This window comes from Mytilus edulis, chromosome 5, assembly GCF_963676685.1.
Source record: "Mytilus edulis chromosome 5, xbMytEdul2.2, whole genome shotgun sequence".
Taxonomy (NCBI): domain Eukaryota; kingdom Metazoa; phylum Mollusca; class Bivalvia; order Mytilida; family Mytilidae; genus Mytilus; species Mytilus edulis.
This window is the reverse complement of record NC_092348.1, coordinates 26,749,108-26,764,189: the sequence shown is the minus strand read 5'-3', so window position 1 is coordinate 26,764,189 and position 15,082 is coordinate 26,749,108. Positions and strand designations below refer to the sequence as shown.

Genomic DNA, 15,082 nt, shown 5'->3' with positions numbered 1-15,082 from the left:
GGACTTAAGGTATCATGATTGTTTTCAAGGAACAATTATGTATGTCTATCTGAACAAAACATTTATCAAATATACATCCTGCAAAAGCAAGTTTAGAATTTTTATACGACCGCAAAATTTGAAAAAATTTTCGTTGTATATTAAATTGCTATCACGTTGGCGTCGTCGTCGTTGTCGTCCGAATACTTTAAGTTTTCGCACTCTAACTTTAGTAAAAGTGAATGGAAATCTATGAAATTTTAACACAAGGTTTATGACCACAAAAGGAAGGTTGGTATTGATTTTGGGAGTTTTGGTCCCAACATTTTAGGAATTAGGGGCCAAAAAGGGCCCAAATAAGCATTTTCTTGGTTTTCGCACTATAACTTTAGTTTAAGTTAATAGAAATCTATGAAATTTTGACACAAGGTTTATGACCACAAAAGAACGGTTGGGATTGATTTTGGGAGTTTTGGTTTCAACAGTTTAGGAATAAGGGGCCAAAAAAGGGCCCAAATAAGCATTATTCTTGGTTTTCGCACAATAACTTTAGTTTAAGTAAATAGAAATCAATGAAATTTAAACACAATGTTAATGACTACAAAAGGAAGGTTGGTATAGATTTTGGGAGTTTAGGTCCCAACAGTTTAGGAATTAGGGGCCAAAAAGGGACCCAAATAAGCATTTTTCTTGGTTTTCGCACCATAACGTTAGTATAAGTAAATAGAAATCTATGAAATTTAAACACAAGGTTTATGACCATAAAAGGAAGGTTGGTATTGATTTTGGGAGTTTTGGTCCCAACAGAATAAGGGGCCCAAAGGGTCCAAAATTAAACTTTGTTTGATTTCATCAAAATTGAATAATTGGGGTTCTTTGATATGCCGAATCTAACTGTCATGACTGTGTATGTAGATTCTTAACTTTTGGTCCCATTTTCAAATTGGTCTACATTAAGGTCCAAAGGGTCCAAAATTAAACTTAGTTTGATTTTGACAAAAAATGAATCAGTTAGGTTCTTTGATATGCTGAATCTAAAAATGTACTTAGATTCTTGATTATTGGCCCAGTTTTCAAGTTGGTCCAAATCGGGGTCCAAAATTAAACTTTGTTTGATTTCATCAAAAATTGAATAAATGGGGTTCTTTGATATACCAAATCTAACTGTGTATGTAGATTCTTCATTTTTGGTCCTGTTTTCAAATTGGTCTACACTAAAGTCCAAAGGGTCCAAAATTAAACTTAGTCTGATTTTAACAAAAATTGAAATCTTGGGGTTCTTTGATATGCTGAATCCAAAAATGTACTTAGATTTTTTATTATGGGCCCAGTTTATAAGTTGGTCCAAATCAGGATCTAAAATTATTATATTAAGTATTGTGCAATAGCAAGTCTTTTCAATTGCACAGTATTGCGCAATGGCAAGAAATATCTAATTGCACAATATTGTGAAATAGCAAATTTTTATTTAAAATTAGAGTTATCTTTCTTTGTCCAGAATAGTAAGCAAGAAATATCTAATTGCAAAATATTGTGCAATAGCAAGATTTTTTTTTAATTGGAGTTATCTTTCTTTGTCCAGAATCAACTTAAATCTTTGTTATATACAATATACAATGTATATTCACTTTTTACTACCAACTGATAAATTAAAATAATCTTTACCATTCAGTGATAACAAGCAGTTTTTTACATCTTAATATTTTATGATGTATTTAAATGAGTAGTTATTGTTGCAAACTCCATTAGAAATTTTAATTGAGATTAGTTTTGGAATAAGGGAAAGGGGGATGTGATTAAAAAAATTTGGTTCAATTTTTCTCATTTGAAATTTCATAAATATTAAAGAAAATTTCTTCAAACATTTTTTTGAGAGGATTAATATTCAACAGCATAGTGAATTGCTCTAAGAGAAAACAAAAATTTTAAGTTCATTAGAACACATTCATTCTTTGTCAGAAACCTATGCTGTGCAACTATTTAATCACAATCCAAATTTAGAGCTGAATCCAGCTTGAATGTTGTGTCCATACTTACCCCAACCGTTCAGGGTTCAACCTCTGCGGTCGTATAAAGCTATGCCCTGCGGAGCATCTGGTTCAGGTTAAATTAGTTTTGCATTTACTGATAGACACGAACCATTTTGTATTTGAATATTTCTTGCATATTAATGCATGGAACTAACAGATTTCATTTTACCATCAAGAATTAAACTTTAAGGGAGCTACCATTTGATTTTTATGGGGGGGCTAGGATGAAATTTGAAAAAAAAGGCAGGACAGGATTTTTGAGTAAAAAAAAAGGCAGGATGAGCAACTTGGCAAAAAAAAAAGGCAGGATGACATATTATGTATAAAAAGTCAGGATAAACTAATAAAAAAAAAGGCAGGACCGAATAGAGTGAAAAATAAAAAGACAGGACCGAGATCACAACTAAAAAAAAAAAGGCAGGACAAAATTTTTCATCCTAGCCCCCCCATAAAAATCAAATGGTAGCTCCCTAATTTCATTGAACTGAAGAAAAACATAGAAAAAAACATGTTTGCAGCAGGATGATAAGCCATTGTAAGGGATTTACTCTTGTAATGCTGTTGATTTATTTTAAGCTCACCTGCCTCAAAGGGCTAAGTGAGTTTATTTTTTCATCACTTGTCGTTCGACATCCGTGGTCATTGACTTGTGCAACAATCTTCTCTAAAACAAGAGTCAAAATATGACTTTAACCAAACTTTGCCACATTCATTATTGCTGTATTTAGTTGAAAAAATGTGTCCTATGACCCCGCCTGCAAACCAAGATGGCCGATATGGCTAAAGATAGAACATTTACAAATTGTTCACATACGACAAAACTGTCAGACAACTTCTTAATATGAGTTATTGCCCTTAAAGGACAAGTTAGATTCAGAGAAACTTTTAATTGCAAAACGGATAAGCAATAAAATTTCTACAAAATGGTCGAAACCGTCAGTTGACACCTTATCAGAGTTATTGCCCATTGATGAGGATGTTTCGCAATTTCTTGTGTTTATTTTGCCTACTATCTTGAATAAGCAAAAAAGGCTCAGTAAGACAAAATCTACACTTAAGACAATATGGAGGAGATTGGTTGACGACTCCTTATTGGAATTATTGCCCTTATATGACTTTATTTGAGTTTTGTCTTTACATGATCAAACTTATAATAGATAATAAGCCACTTTTAATCACTAAAATTATCAGCAAGGCAAGATCTTCTGAAAAGTAATTTGATACTGATAGTAAGTAGACTTTTTATTAACTCTTTATAGGAGTGATTGCCCTTAAATGAGGATAATTTTACCCTTTTTAGCTCACCTGGCCCGAAGGGCCAAGTGAGCTTTTCTCATCACTTTGCGTCCGTCGTTGTTAGCTTTTACAAAAATCTTCTCTGAAACTACTGGGCCAAATTAAACCAAACTTGGCCACAATCATCATTGGGGTATCTAGTTTAAAAAATGTGTGGCGTGACCTGGCCAACCAACCAAGATGGCAGCCATGGCTAAAAATAGAACATAGGGGTAAAATGTAGAATTTGGCTTATAACTCTGAAACCAAAGCATTTAGAACAAATCTGACGTGGGGTAAAATTGTTAATCAGGTAAAGATCTATCTGCCCATAAATTTTCAGACGAATCGGACAACTGGTTGTTGGGTTGCTGCCCCTGAAATGGCAATTTTAAGAAAATTATACCGTTTTTTGGCTATTCTCTTGAATATTGTTATAGATAGAGATAAATTGTAAAAACAGCAATAATGTTCAGCAAAGTAAGATCTACAAATAAGTTAAATATGACTAAAATGGTCAGTTGACCCCTTAAGGAGTTATTGCTCTCTATAGTCATTTTTTACCAATTTTTCGTAATTTTTTCTAATCTTTTACAAAAATCTAATCCTCTAAAACTACTGTTCCAAATTTAACCATACTGTGTTTGGGTATGTGAATTTTTCACTGAATATGAATAATAGGATATTATATATAGTATGCGGGCTCCTTGTAACGTGTTCATGTCCGTCAGACAGTGAGAGTTTATCTGACCTCGACCTCATTTCATGGATTAGTGATCATGGTAAAAATTACGTGTTAAGGTCCGTTTCTCAAATATTATAAGCAACAGGCCAACTGTCTGCATTTGGTGAATGGAAAGATATCAAAGATTGTAATGGGTACATGTCAGTCTGGCAGGTATCATCTGACCTTGACCTCATTTTCGTGGTTCATTGGTTAATGTTAAGTTTTTGTCTTTTCGTGTATTTGGTGTATGTAATAATTGTAAGTTGCACATGTCTGTCTGGCAGGTTTAATCTGACCTTGACATCATTTTCATGATTTATTTTGTGCTTTGATCTGGTTTCAACTACCATATATATATACACAATAGTTCAACTATATTTGATATATTTAATAATAATTGTAAGGTGCATATATGTCTTTCCAGTGGCGGATCCAGAGGGGGGGGGGGGGCGTAGAGGGCGTACGCCCTTCCCCCTTTGCTTGGACTTTTTTTTTTTTTTTTGTAAAATGATTAATCAGACTAGACTTTGTGAACTTTGCCATTTCCCGTGTATTTAATTTTCATGCGACATTTCTTAACTTATAAAGATATTTTTCGCTGGTATTTACTGATTATGTCAAAGTCATGTGATTCGCTACTTGGTGGAGTTGATCATCTTGCGTAAAATAAATTAAAACGTCACTTAATAGTTATATTATTTTGAAATTCAAATTACAGTAACACATTGCTTAGGCTGAGAATGACAACCATGATACCTTCAAAGCGACACAGGATTGAGCAGGGGCGTAGCTAGAAAGAAACGATGTGCAAGCAACTACCGCCGAGCGGATCGAGGCGAAAAATTTTTGGGACCCTTTTATGCAGAATTTTTTATTTCAGTTTTCGGTCATAGGACTGTTAAAAGAGGAGCTATATGTAGATAGGACTTATAAAAAAATTATGAATGTAAAACTATTAATAAATCTTCTGAATAGAGTAATACATAAACAACACATATTTGTGATACAGAATTTACTCAAAATTGTCCAAAATCTGCTCTTCGGGTCTAGGCAGAAACAAACTTCTGTATTACTTTAATTGTCAATATTCACACTGAAATCCCGATGAATATGCAGTAATGCTAGTAACTGTCGTTCATTGTTGATCGTACATTTGTTTTCAACATACTTAGTACACTGATAGATCTCCATGGTAGCACTCGCGAGATGTTATGAACCAGCGTACGTGTTCAGCATCGAGCGACCTCCCAATTGAATTCGTCAAAATCACACGCCAGGTCAGTTTCGTATGTCTCAGATAATGTTGAGATTTTCAGTTTCGTTTGTTATATTTCTTACAACACTATGGAGCAGATACAGCGCAACAGTGCGATTTTCTGATAATACTAGACGCGACTCCACTCTCCAGTTCCCTTATCATATCATATGGTCTATGAACGCAAACAATAATGAGACTTTCCAATACTGTTTTGGCGTGTTTGCAGGGTGATTGGCTCTGGTAGTCTGTCGACCACATCGCCTCGGCATACTTTCAACGATATCGAGGGGTTCTGATAATTCTAATGCCGATTGGTACATCTCATTCCAAACTAATGAACCGTGCACTGTAATATGTGCTCCAAAAACTACATGTCTTAGACTGAGTATTACAAATTCAAATCTAGTAAATGATACAAGTTACTGTCCGATTTTGTCATAATCTCCAATGAAACTTTTATTTTGAAACCAAATGCCGTTATTGAATGATATTTCATCAATTAAAAAAGTGACAACATAGGTGTTTCCTTTAACATTCAATCTATAAATTTTTATTTTGCCATATTTTTTTTTGCATGCCGAATCGATACGCACGCAACTGCGTGTTAGCGTATAGGCAGCTACGCGCCTGAGAACTCTTGCAACAACTCTTTGATAGGTCCGTGGGTGGCCTGTTGCAAGGCAAAATTCCTGTCCCTATCCAATATACCTTCATTTTCTAGTGGCAGTCCAAATTTCCCCGACCATCATCCCAGATGGCCTCTATTATTTCAAGACCTACCTATATTATTTATTGTGAACTTGTTCTCGTCCTGAATATGCATGCAATATTTGCCACTGGACGTTAAGCAACCAACAATCAATCAACCTATCTAAACACTAAATTTAGAACTTTAAAAACCCCGGATGGAAATTACCAAGATTTAAATACTATAAATAGAACAACAAAACAGACGAAAACGTAGTCGTAGTTGACATGATTACAGTTGTGATAGAGATTTTTTGTAAATGACCAGGGTAAAGGAATATCTTTTCAGGTAATGGTTCTTACTTTTTCATCTAACGTAATACTTTAATATTAATAACTTTCACATTCAGAATTTAAATTGATATCTTATTTATTTTCAATTTCCGATAACAACTGACTGTTACAGTTGCAGGACGTCTCGCAACTCCATTATCTTTTAAATGTACAGTGAAACCCCGATTATACATACTAAGTAAATGCAGTAATTATATCATGAGAATTCATGAGAACTGTTTATGATCGATTTCAACCGAATAGTCGTCTTAAAATGTCCAGGATGTGTTTTAATGGCTTAATCTAAATTTAGGAGAAGTAATGATTGTGAACCTATTAAACTTCGATAAGTCTGACAAGGTTTGAATGAATTATATTGTCAAGATTGAAGACCAAAAGGACAAAGATGTGAACAATTGCTCTCTACCAATTGAATAGATCTAACAACAAGGATTTAAACAACTACAACTTTAGCATTTAAAGTATAGTAGTGGTCGTACTGTAATGCCTGTAATAACAAATAATATGTGTGACAGTCGCTCGCTGTTTCATGTGTGCTGAATATTTAATTACAGCTATAGATGCATTACATTATCTTTTTTCAACAAATAACATACTGAAATGAACAACCCTTTTCAGTACGTCATAAAATGTATAAAAGAATACATAAGTTAACCATGCATAACATGCTTATTTCTTTCAGAAACCGAAAGTGAAAGTAAAACCTAATTTTCTGTAAATTGATCTTTAGAATAGAAGAGAATGGCTCGTATTTATTGTTCCAATTTTTGACATTTATAAGTTCATAATACATGTAAATTTACAGTATGATTTAGAACTAATAAAATCTCTTTTTTTTCTCTCATTTAAATGTTCATTAAGACATCAAGCAATATATTTCTTCATCACAAATAAGGCAATGCTTTCATTAATTATTCCAGGCAGAAGCAGAACCAAAACATCATTAAATAGTCGTTACTACTACATCAGGATAAACTGAAAGTAAAATTTCTAGTCCTTTGTAAATCAATACACGGAGACTAATATTCAGTGTGCATTTATTTATGGTCCATATCTTTTATGTACATAAACATGATAAACAAAATAAAATATTGCATATTAGTTTTTTCAGATAAATTTTAAATACACAAGGAACACCTTTTTATGAATCTGAATCAACAACATTATCATCGGTTAAAAACATAAATAAAGAATGATCTTGAAAAAAAAGTCAGTAGATGACAGCGGGACATACACAACTCATAATTTGAAAAGAAACCGACAAAACCATTGCAAAAAAAAAAAACAAAAAAAAAAACCCACCCAAAAAAGCAACGAAAAGATTTTTAAAAGAACAGTCCACAAAACACCAGACTGAGTAAATCCAATCCAATAACAGGGGGATTTCAGGGGCTCCGGAAGTGTAAGCTGGTCCTGCTCCACATGAGATATGGTTGTGTTGCTCATGACAGGTACAAAGTCAGTGATGATCGATACAACAGAGAAAAAGAGGGCGGGATTAGTATGCTTACAACAATTGCAACATACATGTATACGTGGTTATCTGTGACATATAGATATATTCCATGACAGTCAACCAAATCATGATTGGTACCGGTATATCTTTCGAAGGCCAATGACTTTAACTTTAATTTGCCACTCGGAACCCTGGGTTTTATATATCTTCCTTAAAAGTAACAACCCTCTGTCAAGTAGATCACGATAGAAAACACAATCTCTGTAAAAGCGTATCTACTCTGAGAAATATTTTCTTATATATGTGTAAGCAAACTAAGAAATGGAATGAATATATCTGTTACATGAAAAAATAAAATAAAAGAGGGGATTGATACCTAAAACGTCTATGAGCGAAAAGATAATTGGGGACTAATTAGGGCTTAAGATGTCTTGTATTGTAATATCAAACTCTGATTTATAAAATCCCATAAAATCGACGAAAATCTGTCCTTCCGCCTACTTTCCAGGAATAGACTTCAAAGACCCCCATTTTTAGTGGTAAAAGTGTTGGTTAGTACTAAGTGGTAAAAGTGTTGGTTAGTACTAAGTTGTTAAAGTGTTTAGCCATAAGAGTGGTTATCATATTTTAGCACTGAGGTCTTTGATATATATGCAGATGTAGTATGATTGCCATTTAGACAACTCTCCATCCAAGGCACTATATGTAAAAGTTTTAACCATTATATAGTAGGTCAAGTACGGCCTTCAACACGGAGCGGCTTTGGTCACACCGAACAGAAAGCTATAAAAGGCCCCAAAATGACTAGTGTTAAAAAATCAAACAGGAAAACCAACGGTCCATATTCTCATTTTTTCTTCAAGAAACGAGAAACATTTTTTCTTCAAGAAACGAGAAACACTTAGGAACAAAATCAACACAAGACAACTATGTGCTGATAGTACTCTTATACTTATATCGCCTTGGTAATGCAATTGTGTACAGCCCTTTACAGTGATACAATTTGTTGGTATTGGTAACTGAACATTCTAATTCTGAGGTCTTTGTGATGAGTGTGTTTTTGTACCTCAGTACTGAAGTCTTGTTGATAAAAAATGGTGTAGTTTTTCAAGCAGATTCGTCTAGGGGTTTACGATTTTACATTTATGTTTATAGTAGTCCGCTAACGTGTGTGAAACATACACAAAGAATAAGAAATGGTGATAAATAATTGAAGTAAATGTATTTGTTTCCTGTATTGTAGTATATCATACATGATCTAGATAATGGCTACAGGTGGCAGACCTAGTGATATATTAATGGTGGCAGCCATTGATTTTGGAACCACATATTCCGGATACGCTTACTCCATGAAAGGCGAATATGAGAGGGATAAACTGAATATACATGCAAACACAGCATGGAATTCTGGGACAAGCACCGTCATGTCCCTTAAAGCTCCAACATGCATTCTTTTGAGAAAGGAGACTAAAGAATTGGTAGCATTTGGTTACGATGCGGAAAATGAGTACGCTGATATTGCCTCGACAGGAAGGGTTGATGATTATTATTATTTTGAAAGATTTAAAATGGTTCTTTACACACGTGAGGTAATATTTACATTAAGAAGATAGTAAAATTAATAATGAATTTAAAGCTTTCGTTGATAGGTGCTTGAATTGACCAAATGATTATTTTTTTTTTAGTATTACGTGAATTTTTATTTTAAAGGCTTTTTACTTTCCAACATATAACTTTATTATTTATACATCTGATCATGCAACTATAACTGTAATCTGAAAAGAAATCCTTATGTTCTATTTAATTGCAATATTGAAAATGAATATATTCGGTTTTTTTTAATTTTGAAGAAGCTGAACACAATAGACTTGTTTTTGTGATAAGCAAACTTTCAAAAAAATCCGTTAAAATATTTAATATAGTAAATCTAAATTTAAAGAAACTGTATTTTGTATAGAACGCATTAGAAATGAAAGTAATGTGGTATCTTTTCCAACAACTGTTTTGTTTTTCTACATGAAGGACATATCCAGGGAAATGGAAATCGATGATATCAGAGGGGCATCTTTTCCCGCCATAGATGTATTTGCCGCATCAATCGGGGCTTTAAGAGAACATTTGATGGGTCATGTGGAGAGACAAGGTTTAAATCTACAGCCAGACGAGATAAAATGGGTCTTAACAGTACCGGCCATGTGGACGGATAAGGCGAAAGAGTTCATGAGAGAAAGTGCTGAAAAGGTAGCTATATATACAAATGCTTGATTCACATGTGTAGAAGTCGTATTGATGTCCTGTTGTTTATTCATGAAAGATTGGCCATTGACCTTTTTTTATCCAGTAATGTTTGACATTTTTAAGTATACAACAGCAATTAGTTTACTATTGGAATAAAATTGAATATGAATTCACTACTATAGTCAATAAACATTTTTTGAAATTTGGTTTTTCAAGGACAAAGTTAAATTATATATAATTGTATTTAAATGTAAACGACCTCATTAGAAGTCAACGAAAAATCTTTATATAGGCAATTGCAAGTTTAATGATATTATTATGTCCTCTGTAAAAACAAAATCCTTGTCCTTTTTTATCGATCAAGATTCACGCAAACGCTATTTTATTTATAATAACATCTGAATATTTCTACTAGGCGGGTATTAGAAGAGACCGATTAATGATCGCATTAGAACCAGAGGCTGCATCCATATATTGTCAGCATCTTCCACCTGATAAAATGACAGGGGCCATCGAAGGGTTTTCTGTAGCAGATGATGATACCAAATATTTAGTGGTAGATATTGGAGGTATGTTTAAAAATGATAAAGGGACCATAGGCTCAACCATAGGTAGGTTTCCTAGTGCTGATGTTAGATATAGGAGATATATTTTCAAATGAAATTAAAATATCAAGCGGCATGTGCAATATTTTCAATTATTTACTGAGTAGATAATACCAAATATTTAATGTACCTAAGTATTTAGTAGGTATGGTACGAATCCAATTAATTTATACAATTGTGTTAAGGTAACTAAATAATGAAATACTGGTCTATGTCAGATGTAATTATTATAAGCATGATCTCGGAAAACATGGTGGCTACGGTCACGCATGGTTCCCATTGAAACTCTACGGAACATAAAAAATTGTGTATTTTCTTTTCCGAAACTAATCGACAAACTTTAACCAAACAATGCAGGAATTTTTGTGAACAGTCATTTAGGGAAAATGTATCTGTGATAAATCTGTATTGCATATTGTGGTGGTAATGCACTTAACCCTGTGAAAAACAAGCTCTAAAAGGCTCCCGCGATTTTAGTGTGTTGTTAGGTTGCTGTCTCGTTGACACCCACTAGCAATCTCCATTTATTCATATAATCTTTATATAAAATTTTTACTTTCATATTTGCTTCAATAATTGACTTTTTTCTCTTCAGGAGGAACCGTCGATATAACTGCTCATCATAAGGTATGTCAGGACAATTTACAAGAGCTTTGTTCAGCTTCTGGGGGAGCTTGTGGTGGGACAACTGTTGACAAAGAATTCCTAAACTTCTTAGAAAATATTGTTGGAGAGAGAGTCATGGAGTCATTGGCAAATGACAACTCCGCCAGCTACCTTGATTTGGTGAGAGAGTTTGAAATACTAAAGAGATCAATAAGTGTACCAACCAAAAAGAAGATAAACTTTACGATAAAACCGTTTGCAGACTTGAATGGTCTTTGCTTGCGTTTCTTGGAAAAAGAATTTAAAGACGTAATTGACGACTCTGAATATCGTGATAAGATCTCGTTGGTAGGAGATAAGATGAGAATGGACGGAGATTTAATGAAATCGCTTTTTGATACCGCGTGTTCACACATTGTACAAGAAATACGCAAAGTCTTAAAAAAAATACCTACTACAAATTTAAAAACTTTTCTTCTTGTTGGTGGGTTTTCAGAATGTTTAATTGTGCAAGATGCAATTCAGCAAGCATTCCCTGACGTACGTATTTTGATTCCACGAGAAGATCCTGGACTAGCGGTTGCCAAAGGTGCAGTTCTTTTTGGTCATAAGCCAGATTTTATAACATCACGTATAACAAGATGCACATATGGTAGACGGATACGTCCATTATTTGACGAGTCGAAGCATGATCCGAGTAAACGTGTGTATGGAGAAACTGGGGACCGGTGCAGAGATGTTTTTGAAACGTTTATGCAAAAGAATAAGAGGGTACCAGTAAATGAGATTGTAACTGTCGAGTATCATACAGTGATGAGTAGCCAGGGATCAGTTAGTGTTGCTATATACTATACCTTTAAAGACAATGCTAGTTATGTCGACGACAATGGTTGTAAAAAGCTGGGCGAATTTCGTGTTCCTATTCCAAGTCCGTCCGCGGAAAGGCGTCATGTGGATGTGCAATTTAAATTCGGAGGAACTGAATTAGAGGTGATAGCAACCGAGAGACAGACGGGAGAAAGAACCCGTTACAACTTTTCTTTGATAAATTAAATGTTTTAAATCATTCATCTATGTTAAATACTTATTATCATGAGAATTACTAAATAAATATATTTGTCTTTGTAGCAATATTCATTGAAGACCCATTGGTGACTTTCGGCTATTGTGTGCTCTATATGGTCGGGTTGTATTTTATTTGTGAATGGGATTAGCTTTAGAAGTGTGTTGGTCATTGCTGATAAAAACTGCATGACCTATAAATTTCTTTTGACTTTTGTGTCCTTTGATTGCTATCTTGTTGGCATACACTACATCTCATTTTATGTATCTGTAGAAATTTACAAAAAGCGAATCATATATACGAGTTATAGTAATAAAACTTGTGTAAATTTAAATGTTTCAGTATGTTGGACTTGATTTCCAGACATATCTAAAATCATGGTAAGCATGTAATTAATAACGCATCTGGTGCAAGAAAATTGGTACCGTTAATTTTATTACGCAGTTGCCTGGAATATTTTTAAAAAAGTGTTCAAACAGGTGATATGTTAGATAGACATAGTTGATACATGTATTTGGGACGATGACTGCTGTTTAACGTCAAGTCACAAAAGTATATTCAGGGCGAGAATATTATAATGTGAAATGAGTTGAATTGTACTATAGTTTAATAATTAAAGATTTTCAAGGCTTTGGTTTCACCCAATCGGAGTTCGAACCGACGACATCCCACACTCGAGGCGGACAAGCTACATTATGACATTCTAGGTGTTTTAACATGTATGTGGGATTGATTATACTTAGCTATAAGCTGACGGCATAAGCTGAAGAAAGTAAAATTTTACTACTGAAGAACGGGAATTTGACGTTAGGAGACTCAACTCATCTCGTTGATAATTTTTCCTTGTTTCACCGTGTGAACCGGCAAATTAAAACAGATATTCCCACCAACATCCATTGATTTATTATATATATACTATATATACCATTGTTCTAAAAAGTAAACATTAAAAAAATCTAATCTGAAAGATGGGTTTGTTTAAATATGTTAATGAGTAAGACACACGGACTGGTATTTTTCGAGGTTGCTACTTATGTCACAGAAATCTCGACATTGGGATGGTGATTGGGGTTAACTAACTATACTTTAGAAGGTGAAAGACATGGATGCTTCATACTTTGTATATAGATGCCTTATGTTATGAAGTTTCCTTCTGTATTATGTCCATTTTTTAAAAATAGTATATATGGCACAACAATAGATTGCATATATACAGAGCATGGTGTTCCCTAAATACACATTTTAAGCAAATTATTTCGTTTCAATATCAAAAGAAAAAGTGCAATTTATATAACAAGTAGATTTGAACCTGACTATTTTTGTCTCTTGAATTCTTTAATACAGGAGATATCTTCGGTTAGCTTGCTTGCTAGCTGAACCGTGGAGTGATTATTACGTAATGTATACAACCCTCCTTTTGAAGAAGTCTAGTCCTACAGACAGATATATTGAATATCTGTCGGACTAGTCTACTCTCAAAGGAAGGTAGTTTACCTAAACTTATAATGACTTCACGGTTCAGCTAGCAAGCAAGCTAACCGAAGATATTACCTTTATGTTCGCACTCATTGCAATCGGCTGTAAATCAAGTTCACCAGACATGAGTCCTCGTTTAATAAAGGATTGTTGATTCAAAGTATGTCATTAAAATATCCGACAATGGAATCAAGGTATTTGGTTATTCTTTCTATCTTTAAGTAGATTTTATACAAAATTAACAATGATAATATAATATAATATAAAAAAAAAGATGTGATATGATTGCTATTGAAACAACTCTCCACAAGGGACCAAAATGACACAGAAATTAACAACTATAGGTCACAGTACGGCCTTCAACAACGAGCAAAGCCTATACCGCACACTAAGCTATAAAAGGCCCCGAATAACAATGCAAAACAATTCAAAGCCTCTAACAACTACTAAAAAAATCATGCATCTAAGACTATAAATGATTAATCTGGACACGTCCAACATCCAATGGATTTCGTGTAAAGACATCATAAACAGTCAGAGAAAAACATGACCTTGTGCAATGCAAAGATACATGTATCGACGGATGTTTGTTTTCGAAAATATAATGTACAGAATTAAAAATCACAAAAGCCCCATATGAGCTGGCATCATCATTAAATCATCAGGTGTCCTTTTAATGGTAATTGAGATGAAGCCATTATCATGAGAATTTCGGGAGTAAAATAAAATCTCCTTTATTGTTTCTTTGATTTGGTCGACCGTTTGTTTTCAGGTTTTGTTGACTTCCCCCTTTTATGATTCACCTTGGACAATGTTGGAGTTCGGTGTTTTGTTAATTAAACTTTTATGACGTTATTCAGACCTCCGGAAAGGTTTTGCTCTTTATTCTTGTGTTGCCAGTGATTCTCATTGGTACTGACATGTTCCAATGCGAGATTTAAAAAAATAAAATTGAACGAGATGAAAATACAAATGCTGCCTGGTAAAAAGTCTAAGGATAAAAAATAATGTACTACGTTTTGGGAAAGCGCTGTAAATCATCGACATATTGAACATTCTGATATTGAGTGTTAGTCCTAGTTTAAGGGAAAAATGTAAACTTTAAGTATGTGCAAGGTATCATATATTATATTATTTGCTGATAAAACACTAGAAATAACCAAGCAATTACCATTCTGTCTAAAGAATTAAAAAATAAGTGCCCTACCCTTTCCCTTTTTTCAATCCGTCCTGAAAATCAAAATTGTTAGATACCACTCATCCATTCCACGTGAAACGGAAGTCATCCTCAAAGTCATCTGTTGCCAAAGACAGTTAAATAAACACAT

The 15,082-nt window shown here is 33.8% G+C and overlaps 1 protein-coding gene across 1 annotated transcript; it reads left to right on the top strand.

Annotated features, from left to right (window-relative positions):
• Positions 1-6,193: 6,193 nt before the first annotated feature.
• LOC139523347 (heat shock 70 kDa protein 12A-like) lies at positions 6,194-12,342 on the top strand. Its single transcript, XM_071317236.1, has 5 exons — positions 6,194-6,305; positions 9,010-9,355; positions 9,789-10,007; positions 10,420-10,573; positions 11,205-12,342. Exons 2-5 carry the CDS (start codon positions 9,032-9,034, stop codon positions 12,266-12,268), a joined length of 1,761 nt encoding a protein of 586 aa, XP_071173337.1. The 5' UTR covers positions 6,194-6,305; positions 9,010-9,031; the 3' UTR covers positions 12,269-12,342.
• Positions 12,343-15,082: the final 2,740 nt, after the last annotated feature.